This window comes from Rhinolophus sinicus, linkage group LG09 (assembly GCF_036562045.2).
Source record: "Rhinolophus sinicus isolate RSC01 linkage group LG09, ASM3656204v1, whole genome shotgun sequence".
Taxonomy (NCBI): Eukaryota; Metazoa; Chordata; class Mammalia; order Chiroptera; family Rhinolophidae; genus Rhinolophus; species Rhinolophus sinicus.
The window spans coordinates 31765160-31789112 of NC_133758.1; the positions used below are offsets into that span (position 1 = coordinate 31765160).

A 23953-nucleotide genomic window follows, 5' to 3' on the forward strand; every position below is an offset into this window, starting at 1 on the left:
CTGCATTACTGATGAATTCCAGTCTTAATGGACTTTGGATGTAATATTTTCATTTAAAACAATATCAAAATTCACTACACAGATTAAGATCTTTAGAAGTGGCAAGTAATAAAAATATTGCGTTGTGCCACAACATCCCCACCCCTCAATGCTAGCTAATTCAAAGTTCAACAACAAATCTACAGCCATAACTCAAGTTTAAGGAAGTTTCACAAGTGCTGACTTTATCCTGTGATAACACTTTGATGTCTTTTGAAATACATAATTTAAAAAAAAATCTATTTTGATGTTCCTGCTTTCCGTGGATCCTAAACATGTGTTTAATCTGTCTATTGGATAAACTCACCATGATCCATTCAATTTATAGAAATAAATCAGGATTTTCGAGATCCAGGGTTGAATTTCAGCTCTTTGCTTTGCCTTCTACTGTCTAACAATGGCAATTCATTTCATCTCTTTGTATTAGTCACTCTATTTATCAAAGCATTACCATAAAATCTGTTTTAGCCACTGTCTAAAACAATGATTGCAAAAGCCAATGAAAAGTATAAAGCATTATATACACATAAGAAAACAAGTCTAGACTTATAGAAAATAATATTTCTAATAAAGAGATACTTGAAATTATTTACCTGATAATGTTAAGGTTAGTAGTTTATATTGTTCATATGGCTACGTTCCAGTCCTTATTTCTGTTGTAAGTAACATATATGGAATGTCACATGGCAGTTGTCTTTAGTGTTTAGTTCAGAGGGAGCAAGACTAATAATATCCATTCACATTATATTTTGCTTTTTATTAATAACAAGATGCAGCATTTATGTGTTCCTAAACAAATTCTAGGGAAATACTCTCTATCTTTCCCAAATAAAGGTGTTTCTAAGAATACATCTTCAAATGAAATATTCTCCTCCCCAATGTCCTAGAAAATGTTCTGTACTGTATATTCAATGTCTGATTTATCTCCTAGAAACAGAGAAGTGATTAGATTTGAAAAGTGGGTTAAAAAATAGACATTCGTGAATTATTGTCGTATTTTATATAATTAATTATAGCATTAGTAGAATGGTATTTCAAGTATCTGAATCAAAATATTTTTCCTTTTCTGTCCCTTATCACTAGGTTTTATATGCAACTGCTTTTACAGATTGCGTGAAAGGGGTTAGGACTTTGATAAATAGACAGCCTGAAAGAACATGTCCCTGAGTTTTATCACCATTTATGAACATATATTTAAAGTTGGTTTAGCATGTTAAACATTCATGGAAACAACCTTTCATTAGGGCAGGGACCGTTGGGACATTTAGCCTGGGACCCAACTTCAAAAAATGCTTCACATGTAGGCTTTCAGTGTTATCTCTTGAATGGGGTTATCAAAGGATATCGGCAGGATCCAAAGACAGAATTTCATCAAATGGCTTTAATTCTGAAAATGTAATTATTCTAATGATTGTAATTTAAGAATTTTTTAAGGATATTTTTTTCATTTTTAAAAATGTTCTGAGAGTGGGCCGGCCCGGTGGCTCAGATGGTTAGAGCTCCATGCTCCTAACTCTGAAGGCTGCCGGTTCAATTCCCACATGGGCCAGTGGGCTCCCAACCACAAGGTTGCCAGTTCAATTCCTCAACTCCCACAAGGGATGGTGGGCAGCGCCCCCTGCAACTAAGATTGAACATGGCACCTTGAGCTGAGCTGCCCCTGAGCTCCCGGATGGCTCAGTTGGTTGGAGCGCGTCCCCTCAATCACAAGTTTGCCGGTTCGAACTCCCGCAAAGGATGGTGTGCTGCGCCCCAGGAGGAATGATTCTAGATAAGGAAAAAGGAATGATTTTCCCTCTTCAATTCCATTTATCCATGGAAGAATAAATATTGTTTCAGAAGTCAGTGTGAGACTTGAAGAGTCCATTCAGAGGATCTTTCGTCCCTTTACCTAAGAAGACTCCATAGTCTGCGGGCACAAGTGAGCATGAGGTGGGAAGGAAAAACCTGCGGACGGTGGGAAGCCTCCGCAGGTCTGCCTATTAAATGAATTCTGAACACCAAGAAAAGTACACCCATTTATCCATTTATATGACATACAGTGACATTCTGAATGCTATGCAATAATACCACCACAAATAATAATGTGATAAAATACTTGCTAAAAATATTTTCTAAGATACGAAATGGGACTTCATATTATTCAATTCACACAGGTGCACATGAATGCAAACATATTTGTGACCATTACAGGTACTTGTTTTTCAGAGTAAAGCTGTAAAAGAAATGCCATATGATTAATAATGATTCTAAGACTAATTGATTCGGAGTTAAGTAGAGCTAGGACAAGTAATACGATTGTGTATGGTCAATCACAAATCTGTTGATAAGGGCTTTCCTACACATGTGCTTTATTAGTATTGGGAAAAAGGCAGGTTATGGAGCTCGTTAGGACCATGGAAGCCAATGGAGCATCCCTGCAACTCCACCATGTGCCTATCTTTCTTTCAATGGAAGAGTTTTACATAAGGAGAGGAAAGTTTTAATAGAAATCCTTTATGAAAATCAATGGAGCATTTTTCTCAAATCCTCTTTGTTAATGAATTTACTGGTCAACCCCATTTGTCCCAATGGACTATAATTCTCTGTGAGTTAAAATAGAAAATATCAGGACTGGACATGCATCATAAACTTTGGTTTACTAATGCATGATTGTAAAATAGATTTTCAGAGAGTCAGAAAAAATGACCTCTAATCAGGTAAATAAATTGGGCAAAGGTGTTAGTTCCCTCTGTAAAATAGATAAATAGGAATCAAATTTGTGTGTGTCCATGTGCATGTGTGTGTAAAGAGAAAGAGCATAAGAGAGAGCAAATGGGAATTTAAATTGTGTGTGTGTGTATATATATATAATTTCCTTACTTAATAACTAATATAAAATAATTTGAAATACTCTCAAAATTTTCTGCTTATTTTTCTCTCACATCTCCTTATATAGTATGAAGAAGTATTTTTTAAAAAGCTGGACATCTTAATTTACAAATGATTGCTATATCAAAAATCAGAGTGTCATACTTCAAATCCTGGTAAAGTTAAATGTAAATTACCTGTGTATAGATTGTCCGTGCCAGATTGTAATTACAGACTTGTTCCTTCACTTTGGTATTCTTAATGGCTTCTTTTCCTGAGAGTCAGTGTGATAGGCTAAGTGACACAGATTGATTTAAATATTAAATTCAGGGAAAAATATGCTTTGCAATTTTAGATCTTAGCATGAAGGATTTCCTCAATGCTGTGCTCCTTCTGTAGCATGGATAAGCAAAAGTTGACCCCATCGCCATTAGTAGAATTGGTATAGACTTGTACTCAATTATACATGAGGGGCATATTTTCCATGTGGTATATATACACAATGGAATACTACTCTACCATAAGAAAAGATGAACTACTGCCATTTGTAACAACATGGTTGGATCTTGAGATTATTATGCTAAGAGAAATAAGTCAGACAAAAAGAGTTGACTTCACTCATCTGTGGGATATAAAACTGCAAGCAACAAGGGAACAAGACAAACAAACAAAAGCTCATAGACACAGACAACAGTTTTGTGGTTATCATAGGGTAATGGGGGGTTAGTAGAAGAGGGGAAAGGGGGTCAAATATATGATGATGAAAGGGAACTGACTCTAGAAGGTGATCACACAATGTGATATATAGATGATGTATTATAGAAATTTATACTTGAAACCTATGTGATTTTACTAACCATTGTCACCCCAATTTAATAAAAAATATATTAGTGTTCTTAATGGCCATGCATGCACCTGAGAAATTGTCTGTGGCACTTATCTCTAGTTTACATCTTATTTATTCCTCCTACTTACCTCATATTTCCTGTACCAGTATTCTATGGTAGAAAACTAATGCCCTGTATCAGACATCTTAGTAGAACTGAGTCATTGTTAATTTTCCTTTATTTAACAATTTGTCAGTTTCACTGCAGAAATGATTTGCTTTGATGAGATGAATGTCTTGTTTTTTCTTGTTTTTTTTAAGAATATTTTTAAAAAATCAGTGACAGGCGTATTGATTTCTAACTTGACTTTAGATCATGGTTCTGAAAATAGAAGCTCTGTCTGTATGTTGCACTGGGAAAGCTTTCTCTGACAATGTGAGCTATTGTGGACATAAATTATGAAAAACTTACATAAAGTAACAAATGAAATAAGTGGCCCAAATGCATTTCCAGATGTGTCATTTTCTGTGGAAGGGATGATTCACTGCAGTAAATATATACATGAGTTTAGTTAGAATTCTCTTATTTTCACTTAAAATATTTTGAAAGGCAATAATGAAAAAATGCTCATTAATACAAAATCCAATATTTATTGCTTCTACTTGGGACAAATTTTAAAATAGATATGTAAAATTGGATAAAATTTTCATGATGCTAGCAGTAAGTTTTAAAAACAATGTTGGCAATTTTTAATAAGGAAAATTCACAAGAATATCTGTACACTGTGATTATTCTTACTAAAAGAAATGCAAAAATAGAAACATACCCATTCAGATGTGGTTGGTTTCTTTTCTCTCCACATCGCATTATTAGCTATTATTAAGAGACATGCAATCAAGTTGGATAGATATTTCTTGAAATGATGCATGGTATGCAGTGCATGCTTTCATTGTGCTTCCTGCCATTATGGAATAATGCGTCTTATTTGGAAATACAATGATCATTTCTGTTGAATCACATTCAGTCAGCTTATATAATAACACTTCTATTTTGTGAATCATTGCAGATTTCAGAGAGCTATGCCTTCCTACCAAGAGAAGCGGTGACACGATTTCTAATGAGCTGCTCAGAGTGCCAGAAAAGAATGCATTTAAACCCAGATGGAACAGATCATAAAGGTAGCCACAGTGTCAAATAGTGAGATTTAAAGTAATTTTATTCATAATGGCAATTTATATCTCACATTTTTATAAAAAACGTGGTAGACTGAAACAGTTCAACAAGTCAGATCATCTCATTTATTCAAGTAGGAGGCAGTGAATTTTGAATAGCCACTTACAGAGTAGTTCAGTGCCTATTTTCAGAGGAAAGACAGTTTTGACTGTGGCAAATAACTTTTTCCTTATAATAATGTTTTAATATTCAGTCATTATGTGTATCTCATGGTATTTTAGATATATTCAACAAGGAAATTGATGTTCCATTTGTGTCCCTTTAAATCTGCCAATTACTTATTTCTAAAAGTGTTGAAGAGTATGGAGTTCCTTCAATGAAAAATTTTATATACAAATTATAATTTGGGTTTAGCTTTCATTAAAGATTATCTAGATTATTTTCCTAATCTATGAAATTCTCTCAGCAATTAAATTAATCTCAAAGATACCCTTAGGCTAGCCCATTCTCCTGTGTCATAGGATGAGTAGACTGGCAAAAAAGAAAAAGAAAAAACAAAAAAAGCAAATATTCCAGAAGTACATATAGGAAGTAAGTGTGCTGCAAGAGAAAAATACAAAAATACAAATAATTGTGTATAATCACCGTATTGCCTTTACTCATTGTTAACCAGGATCAAAAAGCTCCCCTGTAGTTAGAAATAACTGATTTATCCATAGTGTTAATTTGTCACAATACACCTGGTTATTTTTTCTACAATCCATCTGTAATGCTTCCAATGTCCTAAACAGTTGGTACCTAGAATCTTATTTCAACTTGAACAAATTGGGTCATGCTGAAATTACAGGTAGAATGCCGTATCACTTTCATTACCCATTAAAAATGTTTTATTACAGATAATGGAAAACCTCCCACTTTGGTGACCAGCATGATTGACTACAACATGCCAATTACCATGGCCTATATGAAGCACATGAAACTGCAGCTGCTAAACTCTCAGCAAGATGAGGTAAAATGGAAATATCTATGTTTGCTATCACTTAACAAGTCGGAATGAAGTTTGATAACCATGACTGTCGTATTAAGCATGATGACATTTTGAAGACGGTAATTTATCTTTTAATGACAGGAATGTCATCAGGATTGCACAGATGGAGATGATAGAGATTCCCTGTCTTAAAGTATCTACATTAGTGCTATGTGGGAATTTGCTCATTGACAAGAAGGTTCATTTTCCTTAATTGACCTCTATCAAGCTAAGCTTGGTAAAGTGCTAGAAAGTTTAGGGGAAAGTATCCCAAATGAGTGAGTATCCAAGGAAAGTGTCCAAGCCTTTAGTACTAAGGCTATTTTTCTGGGAAATCAGAAAAGTCAATTTAATAGGTATTTCAAGTATAATCATATTTATATTTCAAATATGGCATTATTTGGTGAAGTATTATTAAATTCTCTTAAACTTACTTGATTGAGCTAACTTTATAAAACCCAAACCAAATTTTTTGTTTTCCTCTTTATTCAAGCAGATTTAAATTCAAAACGATATTTATAAAATTGTTTTATCTCAAAAGACTTTATTAAGGGTATACTCTATTAGAAGATCTGTATTAATGCAGTGAAAGTATCAGATTCCATATTACCAGATGGCTACCTATAAATGATTAAATAAATAGTACTAAAACCTTTAGTTAAAGACCAATGACAACAAAATATTAACATCTATCCATCCCTGAAAATGGAAAAATGATTCCCATGATTCATGACATAATTGAAAAAAATTAAAAACCTCATAATCTAGTTAGAGCTGTAAAATTATTTGTAGGAAGCTCATTTAGATGTTGATATGTTTATTTCTAGGCCAAAAAGTAAGAAGATCAACTTTGTGCCAACAATAAAGCTCACATATGCTGAGTCCTTCTGGCTTCTAACATCATAAGTATTTCACAAAAAGAAAATAGAATCTTTTAAATTTATAACTGGATTAGGAAAATAACTCTTATCCTTACATTTTGAAAATACCAAATTGGATGTGCACTGCCTTAAAAAATATTCAGATAAATGACTAGTTAGATTATTTATAACATTTTAGAAATTGTAATTATTGAAAGATAGGAAGGTGGTTAAGTAAGTCAAAGTCATGTTAAAATAAAGTTCAAGTGAGGTACTCCTTTGTGATCAGTTATATTTAAATTATAGTAAGTGTTAATTAAATTAGTTTAACCAGTATTTACCAAGTACCATCTATGTAAGTGGCACTGTTATAGATAATGGAGATAAACAGTGAATAAACTGACAAAAATCTTGCCTTTATTAAGTTTATCTTCTAGTGGGAGGGCAGACAAGAGGAACGGAATAATGAAAATATGTATATTAGAAGATGCTAAAAGCTCTTCTGAGAAATGAAGGCCAGAAATGGGATTCCTTTTAGATTACAGAATATTATATCCAATGTAAGATCAGTTGACCTTGTTATAAACTGTTGATGAAATTTAAACCAGAATAAACTTTCTGGGGGAGAGTTTGGCAATAATTATATAAAACTTTAAAAAATTATTTATGTGCTTTGACTAGAATTTTATATGAAGGAATGTGAGATGTGAGATAATTTATGTGTTAGGATGTTTATTGCATTGCTAATAGGAAATGATTGGATCCAACAATGAGAAATTGTTAAATCTGCACTGTCAATGTGGTAGCCACTAACCACATGTGGATATTTAAATTTAACTGAAAATTAATTAAAATTAACTAAATTAAATTTTCAGTTCTTCAGTCACACTCACCACATTTCAAGTGCTCAATAGCCAAGTATGGCTGGTAGTCACTGAATAGGGAATGTTATAGAGAAATTACATCGTTGTAGAATGTTTTCTAGAACAGCACTGCCTAAATACCCAGCTTTAGAGGCACCTGTAGAGCTTGTTGAACTGCCTGTTGCAGGACCCTCCCCCCAAGATTATAATTCTAAATCTGATGTGTGGGACCTGGTGATCTGAATTTTTAACATCGTCTACACTCATATACACTAAGGTTTGAAGCGGTGTGTTTCAGACAGGCTAATAATATAGGCTTTAAATTGACTTGAGCATAGGGTAAATGAAAAATGGAACAAGGTGAGATTGGTAGGAGTGGTTTTCAAGCAGTCTTATGGAAAACCCTAAATGTTTGATTGAGGAGTTTACACATTACTTGGTATACTTTGACTTGTATATAGCTACAAATCTATGAGCCGAGAAATGGCTATTCTGAAATGGGAAGATTAATTTGGCAGAAGTTGATGAACAGGACTGGCGGGAAAGAAATTAGAAGTAGATAGATAACTAGGAGACTATTATTTTGTTGTTCAGGAAATGGCAAAAGAGATCATGAACCAATGGGGCACCATAGCAATGGATATCAGGAGGTACATAGTAGAGACTCTCTAGAGGTAAAAACTGGAACTTGAAAACTAAAATGAAATATGGATCAGATTAGGGATCTGAATTTCAAGCACCTTTTCAAAATTGAAGTAAAAGTTCAATAATAAAGTATTTTAAAAAACTAAATAAGTGCCAGTTTAAAAGGGAAATATATAATAAGTGTCAATTTTAAAAGGGAAAAGACCTGGAAGAAAATTATTTGTTACAGTAAAATGTTTTTTCTAATTTTTAAAAATTAAGTTTCAAGGAATCAGAATTCTATGGTTTGCCATAGCTTTTATTATCTTGAGATTTGAGTCACATAAGGAATAAGCTCACATTGTAGTATGTGGAGACTCTTTTTCTCCACAGGTTGTCATACCAAACAAAATGCAGAGAGCAAGTTTGAGATGAATGGCCTAAAAATGATCATGAATAAGATAAAATACTTAATAATCATATGATCAAGTTTTCTGATTCTTTACCCTTAGAAATATTCAATAGTTTTTCCCAGCATGATTATCATTTTCTCTATGTTGATAATTAAAAAAACACAATATTATATTCTATATACTTTTGCCACTTTTTGAAAGATAATAATTTAACCAGTTAATAATTAGAATAGAACTTACACAATGAATGCATGCACTTGGTTTCATTAAAGCCCTTTATAAATGTAAGCAATTGGATAATTCATATTCTAAGAAGTAGTAGAACTGTGAAAAGCAAATTATATTTCATTGGAAATCATGGAGGAAAATATTTAAAATAGTCATAATCATTAAGCCACTTATGATAAATACCTTAAAATGGTGAGTTTTAAAAAATAAAAATACAGAACAGGTACATTTGGTTACATAACCATTTTAATCTCTTGTCCACATTTCTTAAAAAGTATGCTGACATGAGTCATTTGGTGATAAAAAGTATATTGATTACTCATAATGTGCTATAGCAGTTCTATAACCATTCTATGGAACAGAGACTGACATGACTCTTTGTGTCTAGCTTTTCTTTACACACACACACACACATGCACACACATCGTGGAAATGATATTTTACTACGTTACATATAGTTAGCCATAGTATATATAATAAATGCTTATTATAAAGACTATGTTTACATAGAATACAAAGCTACTTTATAGACACATGTTGATCATCTTTACCATTATATTTAAATTTATTTTTTATGTGTTCATATAACATAGTAAATATTAACCTTATTATATAATGTAGAATGTTATATTATTCTGTGTAACAATATCAGTTTTGTGCTTATTATGTATCTGACATCATTCTAACTACTTTGAATATATTACATCCCTGCAATCCTTACGTAGCCCTATGAGATTGAAACTATTATTATTTCCATTTTATAGATGAGGAAATCGAGGCACAAAATGTGTAGGTAACTTGCTTAAGGTCACACATCTAATAAATGGCAGAGCTTGGATCTGTACCAGGCAACCTAGCTCTAGAGAATGTGCTCTAAAATATCATGACATCACAGACACTTTATATATGTATATAGTGGATAACTATATTATCTAGTTATGTGTGCATGTGCATGGATGTAGATGGTACACATTGATAACATTGGTGTGCACAGTGAATTCTGTTACTTTTTCTCCTTGTAACATCTATGCTTCAGATGCTTTGGATTTTCTTAGAATTTAGAATTGGAGAAAACATAATGCAACAAGAGAGAGGGCATGCCATGGGGAGTCTATTTGGCTGATCGCCCAGAGGCCACACAGGGTGGCATTTCCTTGCTGAATTAATGAAGAACTAGTATACCCAGGCATGATCAGTCCTTTGGTAAAGGAAGGGCACGAAAATCACCTTGACCTGATCTATGAGTCAGAATGCCGTTTGTTAGTCTACTAGAATATTCCTGTCCGCTAACCATAGCAACTTCTTTACTGATACCAAGATGTCATTTATGAAGCCAAGGTAACTCTTACTATTCAGAGAAGCTACTTGCTCAAGCCTGAGTGACTTCATATTCCAGTTCTGGTATATAATAGTGGGATAAATCATTTAATTGCTCTGTGCCTCAGTTTTTTAATCTATAAAATTGGATGAATCCTGGTATCTAACTCATAGGTTGTGATGATGATAAAGTGAGTGAACAAATATGAAATATACATACATATATATATATACATATATACACATATATACATACATATATAAATATATACATATATATGTATGACAGTGTCTGGAACATAAATAGCACTGCTACTACTGCTACTGCTAATGTGAAACTTTCAGATCACACATGTACAAATTAAAGTCAGACCTAGTGATTTCAATGAAATATTTATAATATTTTACACAGGTTTCTCAGGCCTTCCTGCCTACATAAGCACACCATTTGTCCAAAAGTCAGTTCTCCAAAAGGAGTTTGCTTCAGTGAAATGACTACAGCAAAATATTTTAGATTTGGTTTATGGTAATATTTGACAGTTTTGATGAATTGGACATTTGGCAAACTGGCCTTTGGCTAATTTAGCTATTTGGTGAACTGGCTTTTGGTAAATACATCTTTCACATTTTACCTAGTACTCCTTTTTATGGTTGCGATACAATTTATATTTACTTGGGCAAAAAGAAAGGCTGTGCTAAGGTATCTTGCTCTCCAACAATGTGGACTTTGATTCCATCCATGTCAGTGTGTCTATTATCAGAGTCCATCTTGTTTGCCAATGAATGTTTTTTGGTTAAGGTTTTTTATTGCATTCTAAGATTTTTGCTTGTAATATTTTATCAGGTCATATATTTTAAAAATCAAAACATGTATTTCTCTTTATGCCATGTTTTGTGATTGACTTTTTTAGGAAGTTTTACTAATTAATAAAAATATTCATCCTTTCATTATTCAGAATAATTCTCCAACTATATCATTCCTAAACACGTTATTTTACCTTTTAAATCTGCTGTATATAGATACATTGTTTGAATCTTCACAAGTCATGATATTCCTTAAAGGGAGAAATTATTCCATTATTTGTTATTTCAAGTATCTAATAATGTGTAACATCTTACTGAGTTCTGTAAAAGCTTACATACAGGTTAAACTTTAATTGATCCTAGTGATAAAATGGTTACTATTTGAAGGTGTCATATTTTATGACTCTTGTTCATATTTTAAAATCATTTTCAGGATGAAAGTTCAATAGAAAGTGATGAATTTGATATGAGCGATTCCACACGGATGTCAGCTGTGAACTCTGATCTTAGCTCCAACCTTGAGGAAAGAATGCAGAGTCCCCAGGCTCTTCATGGCCAGCAAGATGGTAAGCCATTCAAACTGAGCAAACAAATACACAAAACAAAACGGTACCAAAAAATGGAGTCATAATGTATTAAAACTACCACCTCTTACTCCTGTGTCAACTCTTTATTTGTTTCTATGGGGACTTTTCCTGTGTACTCAAGTTACATTACACACTTACATTATCCACTTCGATATTTTTGGATTCAAGTACTTTGTTCAAAACTAGGGTGATAGGCTGATTTATAAACAGATGTCAGTTGTAAAACTCCAAACTGGCCCATGTTTTGCTCCCTGAACTTCAAATGTGTTGTATCAGTGTAGTTTGTGTTCCTGTGGTAATGTTTTCTAGCTTCAGTGTCTTGGACAACCATTCTACTGATTGAATTAAGAGTTTAAATATGACCAAAAGTAATTTGGACATTTTTCTAAAAGACAAAGTTATTACTAAAAACAATTGATACAAAAAATGCAGTTTTACCAACTGTAAGGCAGAGAAAGATCATGATCTCTGTTTTCCTGAGTCCATTGAAGATTCCTGAATTATCCGATTGTTCTTGATAGGAAGAAAACTGGATATGTAGAGAAAGTAGACTTGGTAGTTGAAACACTTTGGGTCTAATATTTTCAGCGATCTTTAAAAACTTCCTTTGTAGATTTTTTTCTTTTTAAGTATAAAATTATGCATGCAAGTAAATGTTTCTTGCTTGGATAATTGTGGATGAAAATGAAGAGTTATAAATAGAAGGAAATTGGCCTATTTTATTCAGCATTAGTTTATTATTCCTGTAATAAGTTTACATAAACTTTTTATGACTATAGTTTTGTGCATACATCTGTAGATAGGGAAATAAAATTTTTCCTTGCTTTCTATGACACTTGTTATTAAAAACTGTGACTCAGTAGAGTAAAGTAAAGTAGAAAATTTTAAATATAGTTGCAGTATTTGGTACTTCATTAATGTATCAAATAATGGTTTGTTTATACATTTAAACCTTAACAAACAGTGTCCATCCTGTGTGCCAGGCAACGAGGTGTGGTAATGTCTAGTAACAAGAAAAGAGGGAGAAGGACTTGTGAGTTAAAAATTCTCTTAAAAGAGTTCATCAACTTCTACCCATGATGTACTTAAAAAAATATATCCAAGCAACTTTTCATTCAAAGATGTATTTGATAATTCTATTAGCATTTAGAAATGCATAGCACATTTGCCAGAATTTGAAAATTTCTCCCATTTCTGCATAATATTTGTATCCTAGAAATGTTTTGATATGCCTCAATTGGTGAGGCCATTTTTCATAAACAGGAAAAAAATGAATTGGAATTTAATGGCTAACCTGAATACGTTATATTAAACTACAGTGTGTGGGGGTGGATAGATATATAGATAGATCTATCTTATAAAATCATGCTTAGTTGTAATAAACTTTAAAGAAATTTAGGTTTTGCTTAACTGCTAAGAACAGGTAAATTTTTACCATAAATATCAGGTTAATGAAAATTGAGTAATAATTTATATGTTATAAATATGTTAATTAAATAATAGGTAAGTATTCTGCATTCTAATGATTTAAATTGCTTAACTTTGAGTAAAATTATAATTTTCCTTTAAGAATGTTGTGGTCAGGAACAAAAGGTCAGAAGACAATTACTAAAACTTAGAAAAACATCTTGTTTTGATTCTCCTTAGGGAAAAAAAAAAATGAATCCCACTGATGTCCACTTAGTCCTTCAAAGCCTAGTTAGACTGTATAACAAATGACTGCAACAATTATTCCCCTCTAGAATCTAGAGTTAGATTCTTGCTTTCAGGAATCATAGATATTTTATATAAGAACATATCAGTCTAAAACGCTTTTTCCATAGTAAAATCCATAGTGTACTGGTTTCCAAAGAAGTGTTATTGAGAAATGCGCTGAAAAAAATAATGTCTCTGTTAAATATTTTTCCAAGATCCTTTGAGTCACTTTTGGCTTCTGTAGTGGAGATCTTTGCCTCCTACTAAGACTTATATGATACAGCATTCACCCAAAATAGGAACCATGTTTAGCAACTGGGCCGCCAATATGGAGGCATATGTTTCATTTAGAGAAATAGTTCTAAAAAGTATATTACTTGGAGCCTTGAGTATACTTAGGCAAGGATAAGTGAAGAGAGACCCAATATTTCATTATTCATTCAACGAATACCTATTGACTCCTAGAATGAATCACACAGTGAGTCTATAGCCACGGACGTGCCATATTAGGTTGTGCTATATGAAATTGCCATGTTGGTTCAACTTAATAGTCCAAGCTCTAAAATAACTTAAAATAGAACATGAAGAACATGAAAGCAGCATGTTTTTGAAGTTGGGATGTATTTCTGTTTCAGAACAATGCACACATATATACATCATGTGTATGTGGACTTGTAAACTTGTAAAATGACCACAGTGCTGTTTTGAGGGGAAACATAGAAGGGAGTAAATTTAAAATACAGCAATTTAGGTGTGAGGTAAGTAAATGGTGAAAGAGATGTGGCAGCGGGAGTTTCACTTTTTATTCTGTCCTAATTTACATTACAAGCTGAGTTAGCCGCATAGACTCCTATCTGGGGAACTTAAAAATTTAAAAAATGCAGATTAAGGAGATGCACCTCAGATGAGATAGCTAAGACAACAGGAAGGGAAAAGCATGGAGCCAATGAGCCAGACCACACTTTTGAAAACATTCCTCACATTTCTACCTGGCAGTCTTAGAGTGTCAAGAGGACAGCTGTCTAAAGGACATTGAGTCATGTAGATGCAGTTCATGCTCAGATGCTGTTTTTGGTCAGTGTTACCTTCTGCATTACCTGAGTGAGGATTGATATGCAAGTTTATATGGGTTTCAGTTAACACAGTTTTCTTAGTTGTAACATTGTCGTGTACTGCAGTTCTTTTAATACTTTTGAAAACACCCTTCTACTAGTCTAATAAATTTTACAGTCTGTTTGCAGGCTTAACCTATCTGAATATTGCACACATTGGATTTAATTTAAAGACACACACACACAAACACACATAATACTCTTTGACTGTTCTGTGTATAGCTGAATACAATTTTAGTAAAAATATGTTTGTCACTAAAAGTACATCTAATTTAACTGAATAGGATAGTTTGAAGTAATTATTAAAACATATAAGCCAGTAATAAAAGCAACTACTATTCACCATTTAATTTAGTTGAAAAATCTAATAAAACATGTTTTTAATAAAAATGATGTAACACAGTATATTTAATAGGAAATTAAGTTTAGTGGTTAATTTTTTATGATGGTGAGTTTTAATTAGAAAAGCGTTTTTTAGGCTGACCACCAAATTCCCTACTGAGGTTATGTTGTCTTATCTAAGACATTTCCTTTGTTCTGAATCTTTGTGTGTGTGTTTTTAATGGATTCTAATTGCTTAGAAAATTTTACACAAAGCAAAATTGATTAAAGTAATGTTTTTTTTACATAAATCTAATAAAGTATTTGACTTCCAAAATTTAATCTGTTCTTGACAGTATTATTGTTCTCAATTTTTAAGTTGCATGCACTTCTGGATTTAAAATACCTGAAAATGATACAGTGCTGCTGCTTTTTCTTAATTCAAGTTGTTCTCATGCCAGATTAAGAAATAATTTACAGGACAAATTTATTGAATTAATAATTTTCTGGGTTGAAGTAGTTACGCTGATGCTTTTAGAAAACTTTCTCTTCATGGAAGTTGCTCTATAAATAATTGTATCATAATTTGTAGAAATATAAAGCATCTTTATAAGTAATTTAGATAAAATAATTAGAAGGAATGTTACTATGAATTAGAGGAAATTTTGATTGCTAGATTATTTTGTAATATTATGTATGCTTGTGTGTACATTTAATCATTTGAAAGTATTTTGAAGCAGTAATTCTCTATTTCCAAAAGCAGAAGAAGAAATAGCAATTTAGCTTATATATAAATCATAAGAATGAAAAAGGATGCTTAAGTTATGCATTTATTTAAAATAGTTTTGTAGCGAATATTATTTTTTCTTGCATTTAGTGTCATAATATTTGAAAGTTTACTTTTCTCTTAAGTTGAAATTCTGCTTTTTGATACTTATATTACATAAGTAGTTTTCCGTGTAAGTGAGTGCTTGTTTAGAAATGTAGCTTATTGATTTCAGTCTGAAGTTGTATACCCCCGAGATCAGTCCAGTCTTAGCTAGGTCCTGGGCCTCTGGAAAAATTAGGGGAAATTGTCTAGGTTCCAGGCTTGCCTTGGAGAGTCTAATCTGATCAATGAAGGATGTCAAATTAATTTGGAATTTTACTTCTGGGCAAGTTCTTTGATTTGAGATATGGCTCTGTGATTTGTCATCGTCTTCATGACATTCACTGGTCCATGAATGATCACATGGATCCAATGTTCAATGTTTCAGCACCTCCAGGAGATACCAAAATTCTGATAGAACAAAGTAGCAGATACACTTGACCCTTTAGGCCTTGAATATTGAATTTTGTCTGTCTGATAATGCATACATCAGGTCAAGAATCCATATGACACTGGAGAGATGTTAGAAAGTATGTCTTTTGAGCATTTATTCAAATCAATTTTGAACCTCCAAATTCATGTATCCAGCTGTACTATAGAATCAGAACCCCTTGAATTTTCCCAATTTGAAAATCTTGAGCAGCTGCCTTTTTTTCTGATGTTTAAATTTGTTTTTACTCTCCCCTGGCTAGCCTTTGTAAACTCTCCTGTAAAGTCAAACACCATGCTGTTTTTCTTTACAACTTCCTTTTTGCTAGTGTGGGTCAGCTAGCTATTACTTTAAAAACAAAAAAAACAAAAAACAAAAACAGCTTTAGCCCTTAGGCAAAAAAAAATCAGTGTTGAATAGGGCTTTGAAGCTGATGTTGCATGAGAGGTGTACAGAGAGATAAAGCAGCCACAAAATGGGCTGAATTGACCATAACAATCTTTGTTTACCAGGTTTACAGAGATCAAAATTAGATAGAAGATTGATAAAAGAATGCGGGAGGGTATTGAAGAAAGAAGTTGAAAGGATATTTCATGAGATTCATCATAAATGGAGAGTCTAATTGTTTTCTTATCAGTCTCAGTTCTTCACTTGACTGGGAGCAGCTTGGGGACAGGAAACACTACATCTTAGGCAGTCTTGCCTTTGGAGCCAAGCAGTATTTGACATATAGTAGAATATAGTTTTCGAATTAAAACGGTGTTTTGAAATTTCTTCCCCATCTGCTTACTTCTATAGTGAAAGTGCACTCACCCTCTGGATTCAATCTTTCTCGCCAAACTTTAGATAGGTAGTTGATTTCCTGGCCCGTGAATGAATATTCTGTCCTTTTCACTTTGGGTTCCTGATGCCTATGCTGTCTCCTTTGTCTACCTCCCAAATCCACTCTGGAACAATGGAACAATAAAGTAGCTTTGAGATGCTAAAGTGAATTTATTAAGAAGGCAGCATGAAGAAACTTCACTTTAAATCTTGAGACCTCGTTTCGTATCACAGCTCTGCCAGTGACTAGTTTTGCAACCTCATATAAGAATTATTAACATCTTTGGGAAACTGTTTCTGCATGTGTAAATGAGAAGCTTAGCTAACCCGCTGAGATTCCTTCCAGCTCCAGAACACTGGAGTGTTCACCCTTTTAATATTCTCTTTCCCATCTACAACATTTTATGTTGTCTTTGCCCTGACAAAACACCTTCCTTTGAAAAAATAAATGGGACTCCATCATTTTCTATACCTATAAACTAGTTGAGGTGTTTTCTCAGACTAGAGAAAGGGATTTAAAAATGATGGAGACAGCCCCATTTTTCTCCCAGCCAGCCCTTCCTATCTTTAAAGAGCCATTTTACTTCCAAGATGCACATAAGAGAAATACTTCGAAAACTGGGGTGATGACTGACAGAACAGACTTCCCACTTTTCCTCCAGTGTTGACTGTAAGAATCATTCAGTTATTCTCTGCTTTGTTCCTGCTGCCCATCCTCCATGCCTTTGGTAAGAAAGTGTAGCCAACACAAAGACTTGTGGGTATCACCAAAATGTGAAATTAACTCTTCCTTTTTCTTCCTCTTCTTTATGAACATAGTTTATAAGAACCTTTATCCCTTATTCCTTCCTGAATGTTTGTGTGTACATAAGTGTTTACATACATATATACACACACACATATATATACATGGTTATGTGGAGAGTTTTAGTGCTTTCAACAATGATTATTTTCCTTCAAGTGCTTTTCTAAAATATATCCTGAAGTCCTTAGGTACTGGGGGGTTCCTTAGGATTTCTTTCAATAGCAACATCATTAAAGCTTTGGCAGCCTTAAATGTGTTTTCAAAATTTTGAGAGTTTTTGGTTGTCAAATATCATTAATCAGCTCATCTTTCAGGAAGGGGATTTATTTCACTAAAATTATTGCTAAGGCATAACAACATCTTGGAGAATAGATCCTAGCATCATATAGAATACAAAATGCTACTCATCACTGATTAGCTCTGTCTTTATTCAAATCTATGATAAAGTAATGAAGAAAAATCAGATTAGCGTTACAGGTACTTGGAAGTTTAGTACACTAAACACTGATTCCAGTGTTCTAAACTGGTCTCAATAAGGACATGCTTACTTTCTTAATGCTTGTCAACAACATCAGCAGTTTATCTAAAATGTCATGTGCATAATTCTATTTTAGAATTGGTGAAAAACATTTAAGTTCTTATCTAGATTCAACCACCTAAAATCAAATTACTGTTTTAAGATATTTCCAACAGAAAGTGAGGCTAGATGATGACAAGAACTAAAATATCTTGATTGCTTACTTTATGCCAGGCACTGTCCCAAGAATGAACTTTTTTTAGGTTTTCATAACAATCCTATGGGGTGGGGACTGTTGTTATTTTTATGGTATAGATGAGGATACTGAGATGAAACAAATAGCCTGTCATCACCCAACTATTAAGTGTTCGAAATAGGATTGAAACACAGACATTCTGGACCTGAAGTGTATGCCTTTAGAGAGGAGTTTCTAAGTTGCCAAACGTCCACCTCTGTAAGCAGAATTTATTATATTCTGTAACTTATGCTTGCTTACACACCTTGTTTTGTGCCATGCATGTTCAACCATCCAGCATGTTCTTATTTTCTGAACAGAGACTTACTATTCTGGCTAATATTTCAGTATTCCCTGTGCTTTTTAATCTGTGTATAATAGCTAATCATAGCTATTTCCCCATACTTTCCTATTTTCGTGTACATATCCTCTTTGTATTCCCATGAAGAAATTATTCTAGCCATTGAAATCTATTGGTTTCGTCTAGCTTTCTAAAACAGGAGTAGCAAATTTAAATTCTGTTTATTTCAATAATATCTCTTGACAATAATCGCCCTGTTTAAAATTCATATTTCCTTTTATCTGTTAAATATGTAATTGACTTTTGACAATTTCTTTCATTTCCTTTATTCTTCCCTTGTATGAAAAGGACAATAGGAAATTGTGATTGACCTCCTCTACTGCATTCATTATTTTCAATCTTCTCATTTTATGTTACTGTGCTTTATTCTAAATAATAAGATCAAGCTTTGGCAAAAGGGAAAAAAGACCATTTTTCATTCATGACCATCCACTTATGACAATAATGATTTCTTTTATTTTGTAAGGTTTTTTTTTTTTAATAATATTTCAGCTTTGCTGTGTGAAATAACAATAAAGGTTATACTATTTTTTTTAAATAAAGAGTATTATTTTCCTACATAAAGCATTCAGATAATAGGCTATTTTGAAATATCAATCATTCAAGTCACATGTCTTAGAATATGCTTTCTATGATAATAATAGTCATATTACTCTAATAAAATATCTTTAAAAGTAATGTTAAAGGGTGCATAATGTTAAAGGGTGCATAACGTGGAAATTTTATGCAGATTAAGTAAATTTATATAATAATGGGATATTCAGCCCAACCCAAATGTGAGCAAACTTTCAAAATTGAAGGAAACATCAAACGTCAAAAGAAACCCTTAATATTATAAGTTGAAATTACTTGCATTTGTGAAAAGAACAAAACTAGACCAATAAAGTTGATTAAATGCTTGTGAGATATGGTGGATTTGAGAATCTATATTTGGTGAACTCAGAGATTAATAATAGAACTAGTTACCAGCTGGTGTTTTTTGTCTAACGGTTATGAATGTCCTTACATGTTTTATAGGGCTTGTCAGTTGGGCAAACTGTAAATAGGCCAGCTCCTGCAATTGCTTCTATAGATAAGGGCCTACTCCTACTTTCTTAAAAAGCAGACTACCAAATGTTATTCTGTGTGTGAAAATTTTATAAATAACTCCCAGACAGACTAGCTATTTTGATTTTCTTTTGAAAACAGTTTCTTACCCCATTGTGGTAATGTTAAAGTAATAAGTATCATATGGTTTATCAGAGTAGTCTCTTGAGTCACATATTATTCTCATTTCAAAATTGGATTCTGTCTTTTGTTTTCTTTCTGTTCAACTATGCTGCTTTTTTGCTACCACAAATGTTTTAACTTGGTAAGCAAGTGCTTACTAAGAATTCTTTATAAAGCAGATGCCAAACTATTATTAAAAATGACAGTGGGGAAGGATGTGGCACAATGGACAGCAGCAGACCATGGTTCACAGGACCGAAGTTTAGATCAGTTCTGTGACATAACCAGTTCTGACCAGTTCTGTGACATAACCCAAATGTCCTGATACATGCCATTTCATATGCATTAGCCTACGAGTCCGCCATTTTCAATTAGGGGTAATATTTGCCTTATTAATATTGCAGAGTCTATGGTAGGAACCAATAAGATAATACAGTCATTTACAAGAAATATTTATTGACCACCTACTGTTGCCAGAATTATATGAAGTGCTGAGAATTTAGCAGTGTGCAAAACATACAAGGGGTCTACTTTATTAACATTGATACATAATCTAGTAGGGTGGGGACACAAGACTAAATGTATAACAACAAATGGTGACAACCACTATGAATGGAAGGAGCCGCATTAGAGAGTATAGCCCGGGCACTGATTTAACCTAGCCATGGAGGAGCTGGAAATGCCTCTCAGAAGAGGTGACTTACATCTAGAAGAACAGTTCACAGGTGAAAAGAAGCAGAGAGCACTTCAGGACCATGTACTTTGTAAACTGTTAAGGTATGTGGAACAATATTTTGATGTTATGTGTGCTTGGTTTTTCAAATCTTTTTACTGCTGCTGTCACATCCCCTTTCAAGCAGAATTCAGGGCTTTCCAAATGACTTGCCCTGAGGCTAAGTATAGTACAGAAGGAATAAAGAATCAATTGCTTGGCGTTTGAGTGCTTAAGTAGATATTTTAAAGTTAATAGAATAGATGATACATCTTTAAAACCATGGCTTTTACTGGCAAGATCCAAACACAAAAAAGAATTCTAAGAAATTGGCTCTAAATAGGAGCAAAAGCCTAGAGGTCTGAATGAATAAATTATAGAAAGGACAGTAATGCATAATTACTTAAGAACTTTGTCCTCCCAAAAGAAGTTAACAGTCCAACTCTGTGTGGGAAAGAGCAATTGAGAGAGATGAGATACAAGAATCTTTGGGAAATGCCTACTGGCCATGACCAGGGCAGCAGGGTAATGGGAAGAGGCTTGAAAGATAAAGTACCCAGTGAGTGTAGGTCTCATTACCTAGGTGTAGTCAGGAAGACTGCAAACCTCTTAGAGAGACGCTTTGTATCTAACCTGGTGTCTGAAGAATGCAATAGTTTAGCATAAGGTACTTAGGTAATAGAACAAAGGAAAGTCTCACAGACACACCCACCAGCATGGGATGGAATGGCAAGAAGAAGCAGCTAAGAGGTCTGGGGAACTGGAATATCTCCATGGTCGAGATGAAAAAGTCCTGAATCGATCACTTGGGAGCCCTGGTAGCGTCATGATCATTACCAGCAAATTCAACAAGGAGAGACATCTGATGAGAAAGCTACTCTTCCTTAAAAGACATTGAGGACAAAATAAACTGGCCTCCTTTTCCTTCTCGCCCACTCTTCTGGAGCTTCATAAGACATTATGTCACTGAGGCTCCCAGGGAGAAGGGGAATGGCTGGTGAAGATTAGAATCCTGACTAGTTTACCAGAGAGACTGAGTATCTATACACAAAAGACAGAGTTTTCACTGAAAATGACTGAACTACCTTTAATTTGGCCTAAAATTTACCTCCCTGACCAGAAGTGGGGCAAATAAACTGAATTCAATTAAAAAGTGAAATACCCTCTTTTTTGTACACTTGAGCTGGTGACCGTGTCAAGTTAATGTCCTATATGGAATGCAAATGTCAGTAGTAATCATCATTAAATTTGAGACCGAGCACAGAAGTTAACATTTTTAAGGTACCTTCACAGCTATTTGAAATTTTTCATCCTGATCAGTTTCCCACATTTTTTTTTTTAAAACACTTTGTAGGAAATTAGAAAGCAGGCTCATTTTTGTACCTATGTTATTTTATAAGGAATCATTAGGCATTTTAGAAATGCTTCTCCAGATCAAGACAAATGTTTTAAAACTAGGCTATATATTTTGACCCTGTATGAGTAATTATTAAATTGCTGCTTTTCATATTGGCTTATTATTATATATACATAGTTGTATTGAACATGACTGATTAAATGTTTTATTTTGTCTTACACTTACCTTTTTCAAATGAGTTATTTGATCACATGTAGCAAAAAAATGCATTCTTACTTGTGGGAACTGGTTTGTTAAAGTGATGTCATTGGCGGTGTGTGTCATTGTCTTGTGGGAATTCTATATCTATAACATCTAATGTCACTTGAAAAATGATGCTGTTTGAAGACATCTTTTGCATTTTTCCAATTGTCTTTATTAATAAAGGGCAAAAGACATTATTAATAAGAATGACTTGAATTTAGAAGAAGGAATTGAACTTCACCTGAGATATTTCACTTTCAATTAGAATCCAATTTACATCCATCTAATGTGAATTTCTGTGACCTGACCAATGCTGACATTAATTTCATTCTAATATAAAAAGAAAACATGTATTTATTGTTTCCATTACAAGTAAAATCATGTATATGTTGCTCACATATTTAATTTTAGACTGAAACATCTTGGCTTCAAGAAAATGCTAAAATATTTCAGTTATCTGAGATGAGAAGAAATATTATAACACACAAATGTATATTGGATCCTCTTTTTGTGGAAATTGTTTTAAAATGGGAAAGTTAAATGTCTGAATTAAAAAATCTATAAAGGCATTTTTAACTGTGAAAATAATAGAATATATTTTTTGGTAGTTGTGGTCACCCTACTTTGAAAGTTAGTTTTATTATTTTGTTTTTCTAAAGATATGAATAGATATTTGTCACTACTTGCACTGTTGTCTTGGAAGGTAATATCCTGGAACACTTAAACAATTTGTTTTACGTAGAAAGAGGCAGTAATAGAAAATAGTAAAATCATCGATTACTCTAATAACCACTAGAGGTCTTCTGATATCAAATTTCTGCCAACATCCTTCATTTCTACAAATATTTAAAATTAATGATGTTATATTAATTTAATTGAATTTCATTTTCTTTGTTGTATGTATCTTTCATCCTGTGGACTTGAATTCCATTTAAAATTAAGGGGTTTTGGCAGTTTTGGGTTTTTTTATTTACTTATTTATTTAGGTTTTTGTTTTCCTCTCAAGTTTTGTTTAAATACTATATAATGACTATTAATTTTTAGAAAAACTTATATTTTAAGTGGTTGGTGAGCATTGGGTACTTTATTTAAATACGTGTGTGTGTGTGTGTGTGTGTGTGTGTATGATAACAAACATTTAAAAAATGCCTGTCTTGCTTTTAATTCACTAGACTCTGTGAATTCCTTTTGATCCTAAAGCAAGAATTTACTGCCTGGTATTACACATTTTCACATTGACTTATGAATATACGTTTGTTGTAGGAGGCAAGGTGATGCTCACCCCTTAACCCCTCCCCGCTTCCCCACCAGGCCCAGAGAAGGCGCCTCAATCAGTGGGTTCTTGGCAGCACATGGGGAATAATTCAAACACAAGCCAAAATAAAAGTAAAGCAAGGATCTGTTTATTCAAGCAGAGAAGGAAGAAGCAGGCTGCTTCATAGACAGAGCAGGAGCATTCCTGAAGAGGTTTAAGCTTATTGTAAGTGTCCCTTTAATTATGTCCCTTTAATTAGGGGCTGTACGTCCAAATTTGTAGGAGGGATATTCAAGGATTTTCTGGGAAAGGGCAGCAATTTCTCGGAAGGGCCTCTTCGGCCATTTTGTGTCCTTCTATGGTCATTCTGTTTCTGACAATGGCAGCAGGGGCTATGTC

The 23953-nt window shown here is 33.4% G+C and overlaps 1 protein-coding gene across 7 annotated transcripts in view; it reads left to right on the forward strand.

Annotated features, from left to right (window-relative positions):
- NOL4 (nucleolar protein 4) overlaps positions 1 to 23953 on the forward strand; it is a 308057-nt gene that overhangs the window by 101123 nt on the left and 182981 nt on the right. For all 7 annotated transcript variants that reach the window (XM_074340178.1, XM_019740844.2, XM_019740845.2 and 4 more), the window contains 3 exons: positions 4783 to 4894; positions 5786 to 5898; positions 11459 to 11591. In XM_074340178.1, the coding sequence (XP_074196279.1) occupies positions 4783 to 4894; positions 5786 to 5898; positions 11459 to 11591 (358 nt within the window). The remainder of the gene's footprint in view (positions 1 to 4782; positions 4895 to 5785; positions 5899 to 11458; positions 11592 to 23953) is intronic.